Consider the following 15,063-nt stretch of genomic DNA (forward strand, 5'->3'; position numbering starts at 1 on the left):
CAGAAGGGACACCTTGGTGGTGGAGGTCCCCTGGAACAGGGAGGGATCCCAGCCCCACACCAGGCTCCCTAGCCCAGGGGTCCTGTGTTGGGAAGAGGAGTTCCCACAATACCTGGCAGTGAAAATCAGTGAGGACTCTGTCCATTTCAGTGAGACAGAAGGTGGCTGGGAACCCAGATGCCCTCTTGAAGGGCCTGCACACAGACTCACTTGCTTGCAAACACTCACCTGGTCTCCAGTGGAGGGGTGGCAACTTGAGAGGTGCCACAGACATACTGGGAAAGACTAAGTTGTGTGAATTTGGAGCAAGGGCTGGGGGGACAGCAGCCATTGCCCCAGTGTGAAGCCTGCCTCATGTGTTGCCTACAGGAAGGCGCTGTATTTTCTATGTTGAATGCTCCCCCAAAGGGCCAAATCTTAGACTGCATTTGTCTGCTAAAATCCTCACATGTTCACCACCTTGGTGATACCCTAAGTCCCTGCCCTGTACAGCTAGTACTGTATCACCTGTGTCACTCTCAGCTCCTGGGTGCCAGCCCCGCCCCACAAATAGTAGAAACCTTTTAAAGCAACAGACAGTCCTGCAGTGGCCCAGCAAAATGAGCCACAATTTGCACTGTAGCCTCACTTGGGCAGCTCTCCGGGATCTGCGTATCCTAGGCAAGTTGTAGCTGTGGTGTTCTCAGGGAGCTTTGTGAACTGGTCACAGGCCAGGCACTGGCACAAGAACTGAATCTGCATTAACTTTGTAAAGAACACCAGCCACTCCTCGTGGGACTCTGCCCCACCCACCCAGTGCTGCATCACCAGAGGCATTCTCAACATCAGCTCAACCAGCCCAGCCCAAGCATCTAAGAAGCTCTTTCAATGGCCAATCTTTACTGGCCGCTGGCAGGTGGCAACAGGCTGAGGGGGCCCTGGGACTTTTGCTAAGCTGCTCCAGGCCCATTATTGGTGGCAGCCAGCCCCAGTTCATGGTGCGGCCACCCCAACATGCCTCCAGGTCCAGCACAGGTGGCAACAAACCACAAAGACCTCTATAGCTCCTACCAGGTAGCCCTGGGCTGGTAACAGGCAATGCTGAAATTGGCCTGAATGGAGCCCCTCCCAAAAGACACCAGAAACAACACACTCAGAGGCCCATTTCAGACCAAACAGAGCACTACCTGGTTAGCCCACAGGTGGCACACCCAAAGGATGGTCTCAACAGGCACAAGCACCTTCAGGGACAAATCCCCCTCCGAGGGATCACCCCACACACAGCAGCTCATACACTATGGACATCCGATTCTCACAGTCAGTCATCCTGGGAGTCAGTCCCACCCACTGATGCACCAGAAACAATCAAGTTTCAAGCACAACAGGAGAACACACACAAGGGACACTCCTGGAACTCACAAATAGAAGATCAGGAAACTGCACCATTGGACCACACAGAACGCATACTACCTGGCTAAGACTGAGAGTCATAGGAGATCTACCTAATACATAGAAGCAAACACAGAGGGGAAGCCAGAATGAGGAAACAAAGAAACATGTCCCAAATAAAAGAATAGGAGAAACCTCCAGAAACAAAACTGAATGAAATGGAGGCAACCAACTTACCAGAGACAGAGTTTAAAACACTTGCTATAAGAATGTTTATGGAACTTAATGTGAATTACAAGAAAGAGATAGTAAGCCTAAAGAAGGACATAGAAACTGTGAAAAAGAACCAGTCAGAAATCAAGAATACAATAATTGAAATGAAGAATACTCTACAAGGAATCACAGTGGATTAGATGAAGTACAGGATAGAATCAGCAATTTAGAAGACAAGGTAGAAGAATACACCCAATTGTAATAACTAAAAAGAAAAAGGAATAAACAAAACAAAAATGAAGGTAGTTTAAGGGACCTGTGGGACAAAATCAAGAGTAACAACATTTGCATCATAGAAGTACCAGAAGAAGAGAGGGAGCATGGGATTGAAAACCTGTTTGAGGAAATAATGACTGAAAAGCTCCCTAACCTGGAGAAGGAAATAGACATATAAGTCCAGAAAGTGCAGAGAATCTCAAACAAGATGAATCCAAAGAGGCCCACACCAAGATACATCATAATTAGAATGACAAGGTTAAAGACAAAAAGAGAACCCTAAAAGCAGCTAGAGAAAGAGAACCAGTTACTTACAAGGGAGCTCCCAGGAGACTATAAGCTGATTTATCAATGGAAAGTTTGCAGGCCAGAAGGGTTTGGCAGGAAATAAAGCAATGAAAAACAAGGGCCTTCAACCAAGACTACTCTACTCAGCAAGGCTGTCATTTCAAATTGTAGGAGAGCTTCCCATACAAGGAAAAGCTAAAGGAATTCATTACCACTAAGCCAGCATTACAAGAAAAGTTAAAAGGACTTCCTTAAGCAGCAGAAAGGAGAAAACAAACAAAGATAAAAAATATGACTAATAAAATGACAGTAACTATGTACCTATCAATAATCACTTTAAATGTAAATGGATTAAATGCTCCAATCAAAAGACATGGGGTAGCTGAGTGGATAAGAAAACAGTATGGAGGTTCTTCAAAAAATGAAAAATAGAACTACCTTATGACCCAGCAATTTCACTCCTGGGTATTTATCCAAAGAAATCCAAAACACTAATTCAAAAAAATTTATGTACCCTTATTTTTACTGTATCACTATTCACAACAGCCAAGATATGGAAACAACAGAAGTGCCCATCAATAGATGATTGGATAAAGAAATTGTGGTACATGTATACGATGGAGTAATACTGTGCCATAAAAAAGAATGAAATATTACCATTTGTAACAACATAGATGCACCTAGAGGATATTATACTAAGTGAAATAAGTCAGACTGAGAAAGACAAATACCATCTGATCTCACTTATATGTGAAATCTAAAGAATAGAATAAATGAAGAAACAATAGAGAAACAGACTCATAGATACAGAAAATAAACTGATGGTTGCTAGATGGAAGGGGGGGTGGGGGGGATGGGTGAGAAAGGTGAAGGGATTAGGAAGTACAAATTAGTAGTCACAAAATAGTCACGGGGATGTGAAACACAGTATGGGGAATATAGCCAATGATGTAAAAACTGTGTGGTGTCAGTTGGGGCTTTACTTATGGGTGGGATCACTTCATGAATTATTAAATGCCTGGCCACTGCACTGTAGTACACCTGGAACTAGTATAGAATACTCTTGAATGTCAACTATAATATATATATATATATATATATATATATATATATATATATATATATATATATATATATATATATTTTACATCCCGTAAATATATATATTTACGGGATGTAAAGTACAGCATAGGGAATGTAGGGAATGGTATTGTAATAGTTATGTGCAGTGTCAGATGGGTCATCGACTTGCTGGAGTTATCACTTTGTGAGGTCTGTAAATGTCTAATTATTATGTTGTTTTATACACCTGAAACTATTAATAAAAAAGATAATGAAATAAAATTTCAAGTTAAAAAAAGATAAGAGAACATATTTTATTTAAATATTTATCTTAGAGAATTGTGGTGTGTGCATTTACAGTGCTTCAAGTGAGAGTAGCAGTGTGGGAGACAGTGACCTCTCATTTCTGGTTCTTTTGATGATTATGAGAGCCTGGAAGTTTTCTTCCTGTACTCCATCTTCCCCAGCAATGCCAGGCACCTGGTAATAATTCAATATATTTTCATGGAATGAATAAACTGTGAAATTAGAGGGGAAAAATAAAAGAAAAACAATATTGCTATCATTGCCATTTTCCCAGAATTCTTTCTTACCTTTTTTCTAATCTAGCTAAATTCTGTGTGTTCTTTAAATGTCAAACTAAGATATAAACAGATAAATGAATATTATAAAGCGAACACTTCTACAACCACCACATGAGCTGAGAAATAGAATATTGCCAAGACCCGTTAAGGTCTCTTCCTGATCACAATATCCTCTCTGTCCCTCAGAGGTAACCACTATCCTCACTTTTGTGATTATCATCTTGCTTTTCTTTATAGTTTTACCAACCATGTATGCAAATCAATCACTAGACATATTTTTATCTGCCTGTTACACAACTTTACATAAAAGGAATCATGTTGTATGCATTCTTTTGTGTCTTCTATCAACATTCTATCTGTGAGATTCATCTATAATTGCATTTAAGAGTTTTATTAATTTTCATTGCTGGATATGGTGCTCCACTGCATGAATATACCATAATTTATTTGCTGTTTTATAACAGTTGGGTTGTTCCCTACTTTTCACAACTACAAGCAATGCTGTAATGCATAATTCTTGTACACATATCCATTTACCCAAAGTAGTTTTACCAACTTATGCTCCAACCAACAGAATATGAGAGTACTCATTGCTACAAATCCACGGTAGGATTTAATATTTTTTACTATGTGTCTGGTGTGTCATTGATGTCTTGTGGTTTTAACTTGCATTTCCCTGATTACTAGTGAAGTTGATAACCTTTTCAATATTTATTGGTCGTTTGGATATAAATTTTTATGAATTGCCTGTTTATTTTCTTTGCCCATTTTTCTATTGGGAGACACACACACACACACACACACACACACACACACTCACACACACATTGGATATAGTTCTTTTGAAGGCATTACATGGCAAATATCTTCTACTCTCCAAGCTTGAATTAAGGTGTGTACGATCAGAGTTCATGAGAACTTGTATGACGGAAACATGAAAAATAATACAACACCAGTTTAGGATGGACTGTGAAATTTATTCTACAATATTTGATAAATTCACATAGTAGCTAATATAAAACTTAATGCAATGAATGAAATAATGTAAGATTAAAATGGTAGGGAGAGTAGAGACTTATGGGGTCATATGAATATACTATAATGATGGAAATCAGAAAATTGAGATACCTGAATTTCCTGACCAGCACATGTATGATTTATTTGCTAAGGATCTTGTATATATGCCCACTTACTAGTTGACAAGCAAATAAGAGGTAATTTTGAATATTTTCAAGTCTGCAAGCAAAGGTTCTGAAATACAGTGTAGAATGACGACCTAGATCTAAGCAGCTTGCTTTCTGGTCCTAAACTAATTATGAACTTTGGATTCTCTTCTACACCCAATCTGGGTTCACATCAGGGAAATATTTACCTTCTTCCTGTTTTAAAGGGAGGCAACTTTTTACTAGGACCTGAAATATGGAGTGGGACTTAGTCTCTGGGTTGCAGCGTCAGGGGGAAAACCTGGTCCTAACAAACAATTAGCAATAGTCCCTGACAGCTGGAGTTAACCATATAGCCAACAAAGAGTTAGTCCCACAAACTGAATACCAGGATATCCACCCAATTAAGTGTGGCCTTGATATTGTGCCAAACATTCTTTTCCATAAGTTTCTGGCAGTAGTGTTGGTCTTTCATTTATATACATTGTTGTAAAATTCATTCTTACCTTCATATTTAAGGCTTGAAAAGAAGTCATATGAATCATAATCCACTTTAGCAGTATACTTAGGCATTAATAAAATTTTTATATATTTTAAAATTTAACTTCATCCACCAGTTTTTATTTGGTACTATAGGTAAATACTAAACTGCCTTAAAATGGTCACAGGTGCATTTTATATTCATTGTACTAGAAACTGTAAGTTATTTTAAAAATTCTTTCATTGAATATATAGGTTCTTTTTCTTATCATGTAGATAATAATTTGAATGTAACTTTTAAATTGTTTTTCCCTAGTATATATTGCCTCTTTATATAGGTTAATGTGATTTCAAGCCCTTGATATATCATGGAAAAATATATATTTTTAAGTTAGGCAGTAGAAAAAGAAGTAGAAATTATCAAAAAAGGGGTATTGCAAGACTGGTAATTATGAGCACAAGTGTTACACACCTTTTAAGCTCTTGATTTTTGAGGCTTATTGTATAGTTTAATCTTACATTTCTTTTCCTCTCACCAGGGCACCAAGATTCTGTGTTACTCATTCATGCTCAACAAAACATGCTAGTGCTGAATTGAAATTGTGGCACTTCCGTCAAGAGAAACCAAGGAAGGATGTTGACCCTTTTCCACAAATGGCAACCCTCTTGCCATTAAGACCTAAATCTTGCATTCCACAGATACTTGATATGCAGGTAGGGTGTACATTGGTACTTTGATCTCTTTATCAGGTTTATAGTAAAATGCCCATGCTTGGGTTTTGTACACTAATACTTAAGTTTCATCATAAGTTTCTCTCTCTCTCTCTCTCTCTCTCTCTCTCTCTCTCTCTCTCTCTCTCTCTCTCTCTCTCTCTCTGTTATTGTTGGTGTAAATGCTGCAACAGTTAGGAAATAAAACCTATAATCTATTCTCTACCAGGCAGCCAAAGTGATCCTTTAAAAATACAGGATCATGTCACTCCCCTGCTTAAAATTCTCTAATGGCCTCCTCTCTCAGAATAAAAATCCAAAGTCTTTACACAGCTGTACACACCCCTGTCAACCTCCTGGCCTCATTTCCTACCACGCTTCTCTAACTTACTCCACTCCAGTCTGACTGCCTCTTTGCTTTTCTCTGAATACACCAAGCAAAAACCCATGAGTGCTACACTTGCTGTTCCCTTCACTTGGCACACTCTTCCTCCGCATATCCACGTCACTTGCGTCCTCACTCACTTCAGGTATCTGCTCAATTGTCACTTATTCAGAGAGGATATCCTTGACTCTTCTATATAAGCACACTTGTGTAGGATAGCACGGATATCCTCCATCACTATCTGAATCCTCTGCTCTGCTTTATTTTGCTTTATTGTACTTACGAGTATGACCACATAATTTATGTTTATTGTCTTTCATCTCCTATCAAAATATAAGGGATTTTTGTTGTTGTTGTTGTTAACTACTTATCCCCAGTGCATAGAATAGTACCTGGCACATAATAGTTGCTTAATAAGTATAAATTGAATGAATGAATGAAAAGTAATGACAGCAGAATTAGAAGTAGTGAGCATTCTTTCACACTGGGAAAGAATAAAGTAGTACAGAAAGATAAGGAAAATAAAGTCCAAAAGGAGAAGAAAAGTTAACCAACTTATAGAGAAAGAAGTAAATAGCACTACATACTTTGGCACAGAGATATAATAACTGTAGCTAAGGCCTGCATTTCAGAAGTAAAGAGAATTATTAATCTCAGTAGCCTTTAAACATGTAACAGAATGTTCACTGTTATTAGCCAGACACACGCAACCTCTTTAAAAAAGATTACTTTATGGTCAGGATGGCTTATTTTCTATTTATTTATTTTAAAATTTTCTTAACTTTTCAATTACAGTTGACAATCAATATTATATTAGTTTCAGGTGTACAGCATAGTGGTTAGACATTTATATAACATATGAAGTGATCCCCCTGATAAGTATCACACCCACCTGACACTACATATAGTTATTACAATATTATTGACTGTATTCCCTAAACTGTGCTGTATATTCCTGTGCTGTTTTATAACTGCCAATTTGTACTTCTTAAATCTCTTCATCTTTTTCATCCAGTCCCCCAACCTCCCTCCTATCTGGCAATGATCAGTTTGTTTTCTGTATCTATGAGTTTGTTTCTGTTTTGTTTGCTCGTTTATTTTGTTTTTTAGATTCCACATAAAAGTGAAATCGTATGGCATTTATCTTTCTCTGTCTGACTTATTTCACTTAACATAATACCCTCAAGTTCAGTCCATTTTGTCATAAATGGTAAGATTTCATTCTTTTTTGTAGCTTAGTAATATTCCAGTGTGTGTGTGTGTGTGTGTGTGTGTGTGTGTGTGTGTGTGTGTGGTGCGATCAACAAATACAGTGCATGTTTAAAAAAATTTATTACAGTAAAAGGCACATTGGCCATTAATCCCCCTCAAAGTACTCCCTCTCACTTTGAACCCATCATTCTTGCCACTTTCTGAAGTGTCTTTAGTTGCACTGTCATGGCTGCCTCGATGTCCTGAATTGACTCAAGACATTTACCTTTCATGGTCATTTTGACTTTGGGGAAGAGCCAGAAGTTGCACCATGCTAGATCCAGTGAATAAAGTGGACGAGGACACATCATAATGCTTTTGTTTGACAGAAATTGCCATACCAGAAGTGATGTGTGACACAGAGCTTTTCCATTGTGATCACAAAATACAGTGAATACTGCTGCCAAGTGTCATCCTGTGGAAAGGCAGGGATCTTCAATAGGCGAAGCAGTGTGTCGAACCTTAGTAACAGTGTGTGACAAGTTTCAACTTGTTCAGTGCAGTGAGTCTGGTGTGAGTTACGGTTGAGAGAAGGTGTGTTTTAAAGTGTGATGTAAATCATGGATCACAAACAACCCATTAACATGACATGGGCAAACAGTTTCATCTTCCATCATGACAATGCTCAGATGGGGAGATTAATGGCAATGTGTGTTTTACTGTAATAATTTTTTAAATTTAAACATTCACTATATTGTTTGTTCACACCATATATGCAAAGAGTGCCAAAAATGTATATACATTTTAAGAAAGGAAAAAACTGTATTCAAATTGTAATATTCAATATATACCAGTAGCAAAAGATGAATACAAGTCATGTGTATACATTTTTTTGGCACCCCGGTATATCTCCATCACTTCTACATTATCCATTCATCTTCAGATTGGAGCATTTAAACCATTTACATTTGAAGTAATTATTGATAGGTATGTAGTTATTGCCATTTTATTATTTGCTTTCTGATTGTTTTTGTTGTTCTTCTCTGTTCCTTTCCTATTCTCTGGTTCTCTTGTTTGTTGATGACTTTCTGTCCTGTTTTGTTAGGATTCCTTTCTCTTTATTTCTTGTATATCTCTTGTAGATTTTTGGTTGGTGTTTACATTGTGTTTCATATATACTAAGCTAAGTTTATAGAGTCTATTTTAAGTTGATAGTCACTTAAGTTCCAACACATTCTAAAATCACTACCATTTTTACTCACCCCTTCACATTTATGTTTTTGTCATTATTTTTTACTTCTTTTGTGTGTGTATGTGTTGTGTTTGTCTCTTAATTTCCTGTTGTAATTGCACATGCTCTTCCTGCTTTTGCCTTTTAACCTTTGTATTACCTTTAGTATTAGTTGATCCACTGCTTTTATTCTGTTTCCCTTCATCAGTGAGAATTTTTTTCTTTGTGATATTTTCTTGTTCATTTTTTTTTTTCTTTTTAAAGAAGTCCCTTGAACATTGTGTGTAATACTGGTTTGGTGTTAATGAACTCCTTGAGTTTGTTCTTGTCTAGGAAGCTCTTTATCTGACCTTCTATTCTAAATGATAGCTTTGCTGGGTAGAATAATCTTGGTTGTAGGTCCTTACTTTTCATTGCTTTAAATATTTTGTGCCAGTATCCTCTAGCCTGCAAAGTTACTGTTGAAAAATCAGATGATTGTCTTATGGGAGCTCCCTTGTAGGTAGCTAACTGCTTTTCTCTTGCTGCTTTTAAGATTCTCTCTTTGTCTTTAAACTTTGGCATTTTAATTATGATGTGTCTTGGAGTGGGCCTCTTTGGATTCATCTTGTTTGGGATTCTGTGCACTTTCTGGACTTATATGTCTATTTCCTTCGCCAGGTTAGGGAAATTTTCAGTCATTATTTTTTCAAATTGGTTTTGAATCCCTTGCTCTATCTCTTCTCTTTTTGGTACTGTTATGATGTGAATGTTGTTATACTTGATGTTTCCTGAGAGGCCCTTTAACTATCCTCATTTAAAAAATTATTTTCTTTATGCTGTTTTGATTGGGCGTTTTCTGCTACTTTGTCTTCCAATTTACTGATTTGATTCTCTGCTTTATCTAATCTGCTATTGATTCCATCTAATGTATTCTTCATTTTATTATTGTAGTCTTCATTTCTGACTGGTTCTTTTTTATGTTTTCTATCTCCCTTTTTATGCTTTGTATCTCTTTGTTGAAGTTCTCACTGAGATTATCTGTTCTTTCCTTAAGTTCATTGAGCATCCTTATAACAAGCATTTTGAACTCTGCATCTGGTAGATTGCTTGTTTTGAAATAAAGAATTTAAATAAAGAATTCTTAAATAAACAATTTTATTTAATTCTTTTTCTGGAGTTTTGTCCTGTTCTTTCATTTGGGACATGTTTCTTTGTCTCCTCATTTTGGCTGCCTCCCTGTGTTTGTTTCTATCTAGTAGGTAGAATTACTAAGTCTCACAGTCTTATGTTGTAGGTGTTCCTCTGAGGCCCAGTGGTGCAGTCTCCCTGTTCACCTGGGCTGCATGCTCTAGGTGTGCCCCTTGTGTTGGTTGTGAGTGCTTTATTGTTGTAGTGTAGCCTTGATTGCTACACTACATAAATGGGTGATTACATAAATGGGTGAATTGACCCTCTGACTGGCTGTAAGAACTGGCTTTGATTGACACAGACAAGCTGTTGTGTGGGGGCTGACCCCATGGAGAGAGATTCACTGCCTGCTCAGTCCAATCTTTGTGTCTGACATTTGTGGTGCTAATTAAGTGGTGCTCTGGTGTGGTCTGAAGCTGACACCAGGTGTGTTGGTTTTGGGGCCTCTTGGGAGGGGCCCCAGTGCATACCAAGTTCAGCTGCTGCCTGTGTCCAATCTGGGGCCTGGTATGAGCTACAAAGTGGTCTACATTTCGTAGCTGTCTGTGGTAGGCTTGGAAGAGCCTGGGAGTAGTTATGCTATGAACTGGCTGACACTAGTGCCAGGTTTTGGGCTGCTTAGCAAGAGGTACAGGGCATGCTGAGGTCATCTACTACTTGTTTGGGGTTTGTGAACATTTGAGAGAATTTAGGAAAGTCCACAATATAGTCCCAGGCCAGCCACTTGTGTGGATTAGCCTCTGAAAGAGGTTACAGCCAGTCGTGTGAATTGGGTGGGGTAGAGTCTCAGAGAATTAACATGGTGGAGGGAGAGTGGTGTTAGCCCAGTTAATGGAGAATCAGATTTGGTGCCTGCTTGCACCTGCCGGCTGTGTTGGGGGAGGGATCAACAAAAGTACAATGGCACCTTCCTGCACTTCAGCCTTTGACTGTTGGCTGGGTGGGGGAAGGACTCAACAAAGGAACAGCTGGGCCTACAGACACTTTAGTACTGGAGAGAGCTTCCCCTCTGGCTCTCACCTTGGAGCCAGACAATTCAGTTTCTCCCCATATGTCCCTGGCACTTTTCAAGCTGCTGTCCCTTCTCTGGAGTTATGGCAAATGTGAGCAAGTGAGTCTGTGCTTGGGCCCTCTTAGAGGATGCCTGGGTCTTTAGAAGCCCTTCATCTCACCTGGACTGAGTCTGTTGATTTTCACAGGCAGCTCTTGTATGTACTTCTCTTTCCAGCACTGGTGCTCTGAGCTGGGGAACCCAGTGTGGGTTTGGGACCTCTCACTCCTCAGTGGGGTTCTCTGCAGTGGAGATATTCCTCCCAATTCTTAACTGCCCTGCATGGGTATAGTACCAGCTCATTTCATGTCTTTGCCTCTCCTACAAGACTTCATGTGGTTTCTCCTTTATATCCTTAGTCATAGGAATTCTATTCAGCTAGTCTTCTTCAGGTGGTTCTCAAGAGTGGTTGTTCTATAATTTGGTTATAATTTTGATGTGGTCATTGGAGGAAGCAAGCACAGTATTTACTTACTCTGTGATCTTGACCAGAAGTCCTCAGGATGTCTTGTTTTAAAAGCATGAAGATGTGTAATATAGTTTTTAGTTTTACTTCAACAAGTAGTGTTTTAAAGCTGGAGGGATTTCACAATTTTTTTTTTTTTTTTTGTCAGTGGTTTGTTAACCCTAGATACATATGTATTAGTATCAAATACAGAGCTTTCAAAATATACTGATGCCCTCGTCCCTCCTTCAGAGATTCAGATTTATTGTTTTGCAGTGGGTCATAGTCATTTTGTTAAATTAGGGGTTGGCTTAGAACAGATCTCTCACCCTTTTTGAATATTAGAACCTACATTTTAGAACCTACATTTTAATAAGATTCCTAGTTGATTTGTGTAACATACAGTATAGTCACTGAAGAGCTTTAAAAACAGAGATTCCTAGGCTCCACCTGGAGATCAAGTTTCAGTAAGTCTGGGGTGGGACCCAAGGATTTGCATTTCTAATAAACTTCCTCCCAGGTGATGACCTTGGTGCTGGTCTGGGGACCACACTTTGAGTCATTTTCACTTAAGTGCACTAATGTTTTCTTATCCATCATTTTGACATTTTCCTGACCTTTGCACCCTGTGGGCTTTTTGTATGACCACTCCACCAATAAATCTAATCTTTCCTGTTAGCCCACATGACTTAATGACACAGCCACCAAGTTAATACACATCTTAGAGAGGTAATGTAGGGAGCACGTCATCTGATAATATGTAAACATTTGCACAGATAACATTTGTACAACATTTGAGAGATAAAGTGGAAGAAAAAGTAAGTGGTGTGGTTAATGAAAAGAACTTGAATGAGAGCAATGCAAAAGGAATGGGGAGAGTTTGGCTTATTTGAAAAGTGGTATAAACATGACTATGACCTCGTCTGTTTTCTTCCTTGGTTTCCTGAGCATTGTTACCATATATTGTCATTGATATTTTCTAGTTGGAAAGCTCATTCTGATCTCACTGTGTGTTTCCTTGGCAGAAAGCTCTCTAAGAAGTAGAACTTAATTCTGTTTTCTTTATTTTTCCCACTTAAAAAGTTAAGGTATTTTTTTTAATACTGTAAAATTCACCCATTTTAGTGTACATTTCTGTGAATTGTGACAAATGTATATATTGTGTAACTACCATTACAATCACAATTTGGAACAATTCTTTTGTCCACGCACTCCCTATTCTCCTGTGTCTTTTTATTAGTTTTTTTCCCCCATCAGTTACTTTCTGGTTACTCTTCTAGTTTTCACCTGACCAGAAATCTCAAAAGTTCCAATTTAGGCTTTTCTCTGTATAATACACTTAAAAAACTTTCTAAGAAAGTTATTTTTATTGTGGAAAAAAAAACCATAACATAAAATTTACCATCTCAACCATTTTCAAACGTAAGTATATTTGAGAAGTAAGTATATTTATGTTGTTGTGAAACAGATCTGAATTTTTTTTTTCAGAGCTGAAACTGTATACCCATTAAACAACTTCCCTTCCCCCCCTCAGCCTCTTATAACCACCATTTTACTTTCTGCGTCTATGACTTTGACTACTTTTGTATGATATACTTTTAATAAGCTCAGCCCCCTGTGGTACCACTCATTTATTGAGTGCTGCTTCATCTCATGCTGTGTTCTGAATTACTAAAACAGATATGAGCTCTGATACCTAGGAAGTTATATGTAAAACATACCTTGGTAATTAATTTTGTTTATAGAATTCTTAAAAGAACATTAGTAATTGTTAGGCACCTAGAGTATACATATGTAACATTTTATTATTTGTTCTGGATAATAAAATATCATAAATATATTTCTTTCCAGTGACATTTTTGCATTCTGATGGAAGTTGACATATAAGAAATGTTTACACTTGGTTTTCAAATTATAAAAATAATAAAACTACTGTAAATCTGGAAACTGAAGAGACAAACTATTTATGATCTCACCTACTTCTACACAACTATTAACGTATTTATTTTCTTTTAGGGTTGTTGTGAATTTCTAGTTTTAATGAACTTATGCTTTTGTATTCTGATTATTTCTTTTAATATCATCATTTTTCCATGCATGTCATAATTTTTATAATCCTTACTTTTAAGTATTATATAATGTTACATTTATGTACATCCCATACTCAGATAATTCTTTTGTCCTCCATTTTGACATTTAGTGTTTATTCTTTTTTGATTCATGCATGTAGCATCTCATATTCTGGATTTACATAGTTAACTTTTACCACAAAGAACATTTAAGAATGGGAACGATAACCATGAAAATAAAATGTCCAAAGATGGAAGGAAACAATTTTGTTAAGATATAGGTCTCTATTATGGACCAATGGCATTCTTGTCTTCTTTCCCCACCCCGCCACCCGCATTTTCCAGCCAGCCATGCACACATGCACGCATGCACACACACACACCCACACATACACACACACACACACACACACACTAGCAATAAAACCTATTCAGTTATTGAATAAAGAAGTTATTGCAATGTTCTTCCTACAGGAAAGAGCCTTCTTTCACAATCATGTAAAGAAATAAAAGACATTGGCCTTTCCTTTCTTAGAGTCTAAATAGTTGTAAGGGTTTCAGCCTTCTGGTTGCATAACAGTGGAAGTTTGGGAAAGAGAACATTTTTATTCTAGTGGGAAGCATAGTAGGTGGCAGAGTAAGGAAATAAATCCTCTAGTGATCAAAATAAATTTTAGGTATATGTGTAGAGCTATGATTTATTCTGTCCTTTTTTTTTTTTTTTTTTCTCATTTTACACTTTGTTCATTATTTTATCACTTTTTAGAAAGAAGAACCCAGTTTAGTACAACCTCCTAAATCTCCCAAGAAACCACCTAGAGTAAAAACAGCAATTCAAAAACATTGGAAGAGTGAGGCTTTGTATCCAATTTCTTCTAAGGATGATGTGATTGAGAAAGGGTAGGTACAGCTTTCTATGTGCCAAGTGCTTTTCTGCAGTGGTAAGATATTTTTAAGAATTTTTTAAAAATTGAAAATTAATACCTTGACTTTTTTGCATGAGTTCTTATATTTCAGTGATAAGTATTAGAGGGTTATACTTCCATGCATACTCTAAATTAGGAGTAAAACTCCTGAGATTAGTAATTTTAAAGAGTTAGTGCCTCTGATTTCCAGCCTTTCATGGGCCACACAATCAAAAGACTTCTCTGAGAATATTTTCCCCAAATTCTTATGTGGCTCTATTCAGTAATTCAATATTTCTCAAACTTGAGGACTCATAAGACTCTCAAGAAAATTGTCATTATTTAATACAGCATATTATTTTATTCATTTAGATTGGCCCACAAAGTTACCCTTTTTATTATTCTTTTTAGAAAATGGAATTATTTTCCTTTAGCCTGATAAAATATCCTTTGATATTAACTTTGGTGTGG

General features: G+C 37.5%; 1 protein-coding gene across 1 annotated transcript in view; it reads left to right on the forward strand.

The window, feature by feature from the left end:
• The window catches only part of RGS22 (regulator of G protein signaling 22), a 174,521-nt gene that overhangs the window by 65,670 nt on the left and 93,788 nt on the right, over positions 1-15,063 (forward strand). Inside the window, exons 10-11 of the mRNA XM_074316672.2 lie at positions 5,974-6,148; positions 14,454-14,587. Coding sequence (XP_074172773.2) covers positions 5,974-6,148; positions 14,454-14,587 — 309 coding nt within the window. The remainder of the gene's footprint in view (positions 1-5,973; positions 6,149-14,453; positions 14,588-15,063) is intronic.

This window comes from Rhinolophus sinicus, chromosome 6, assembly GCF_057876585.1.
Source record: "Rhinolophus sinicus isolate RSI-liver-muscle chromosome 6, RSI-T2T, whole genome shotgun sequence".
Classification (NCBI taxonomy): domain Eukaryota; kingdom Metazoa; phylum Chordata; class Mammalia; order Chiroptera; family Rhinolophidae; genus Rhinolophus; species Rhinolophus sinicus.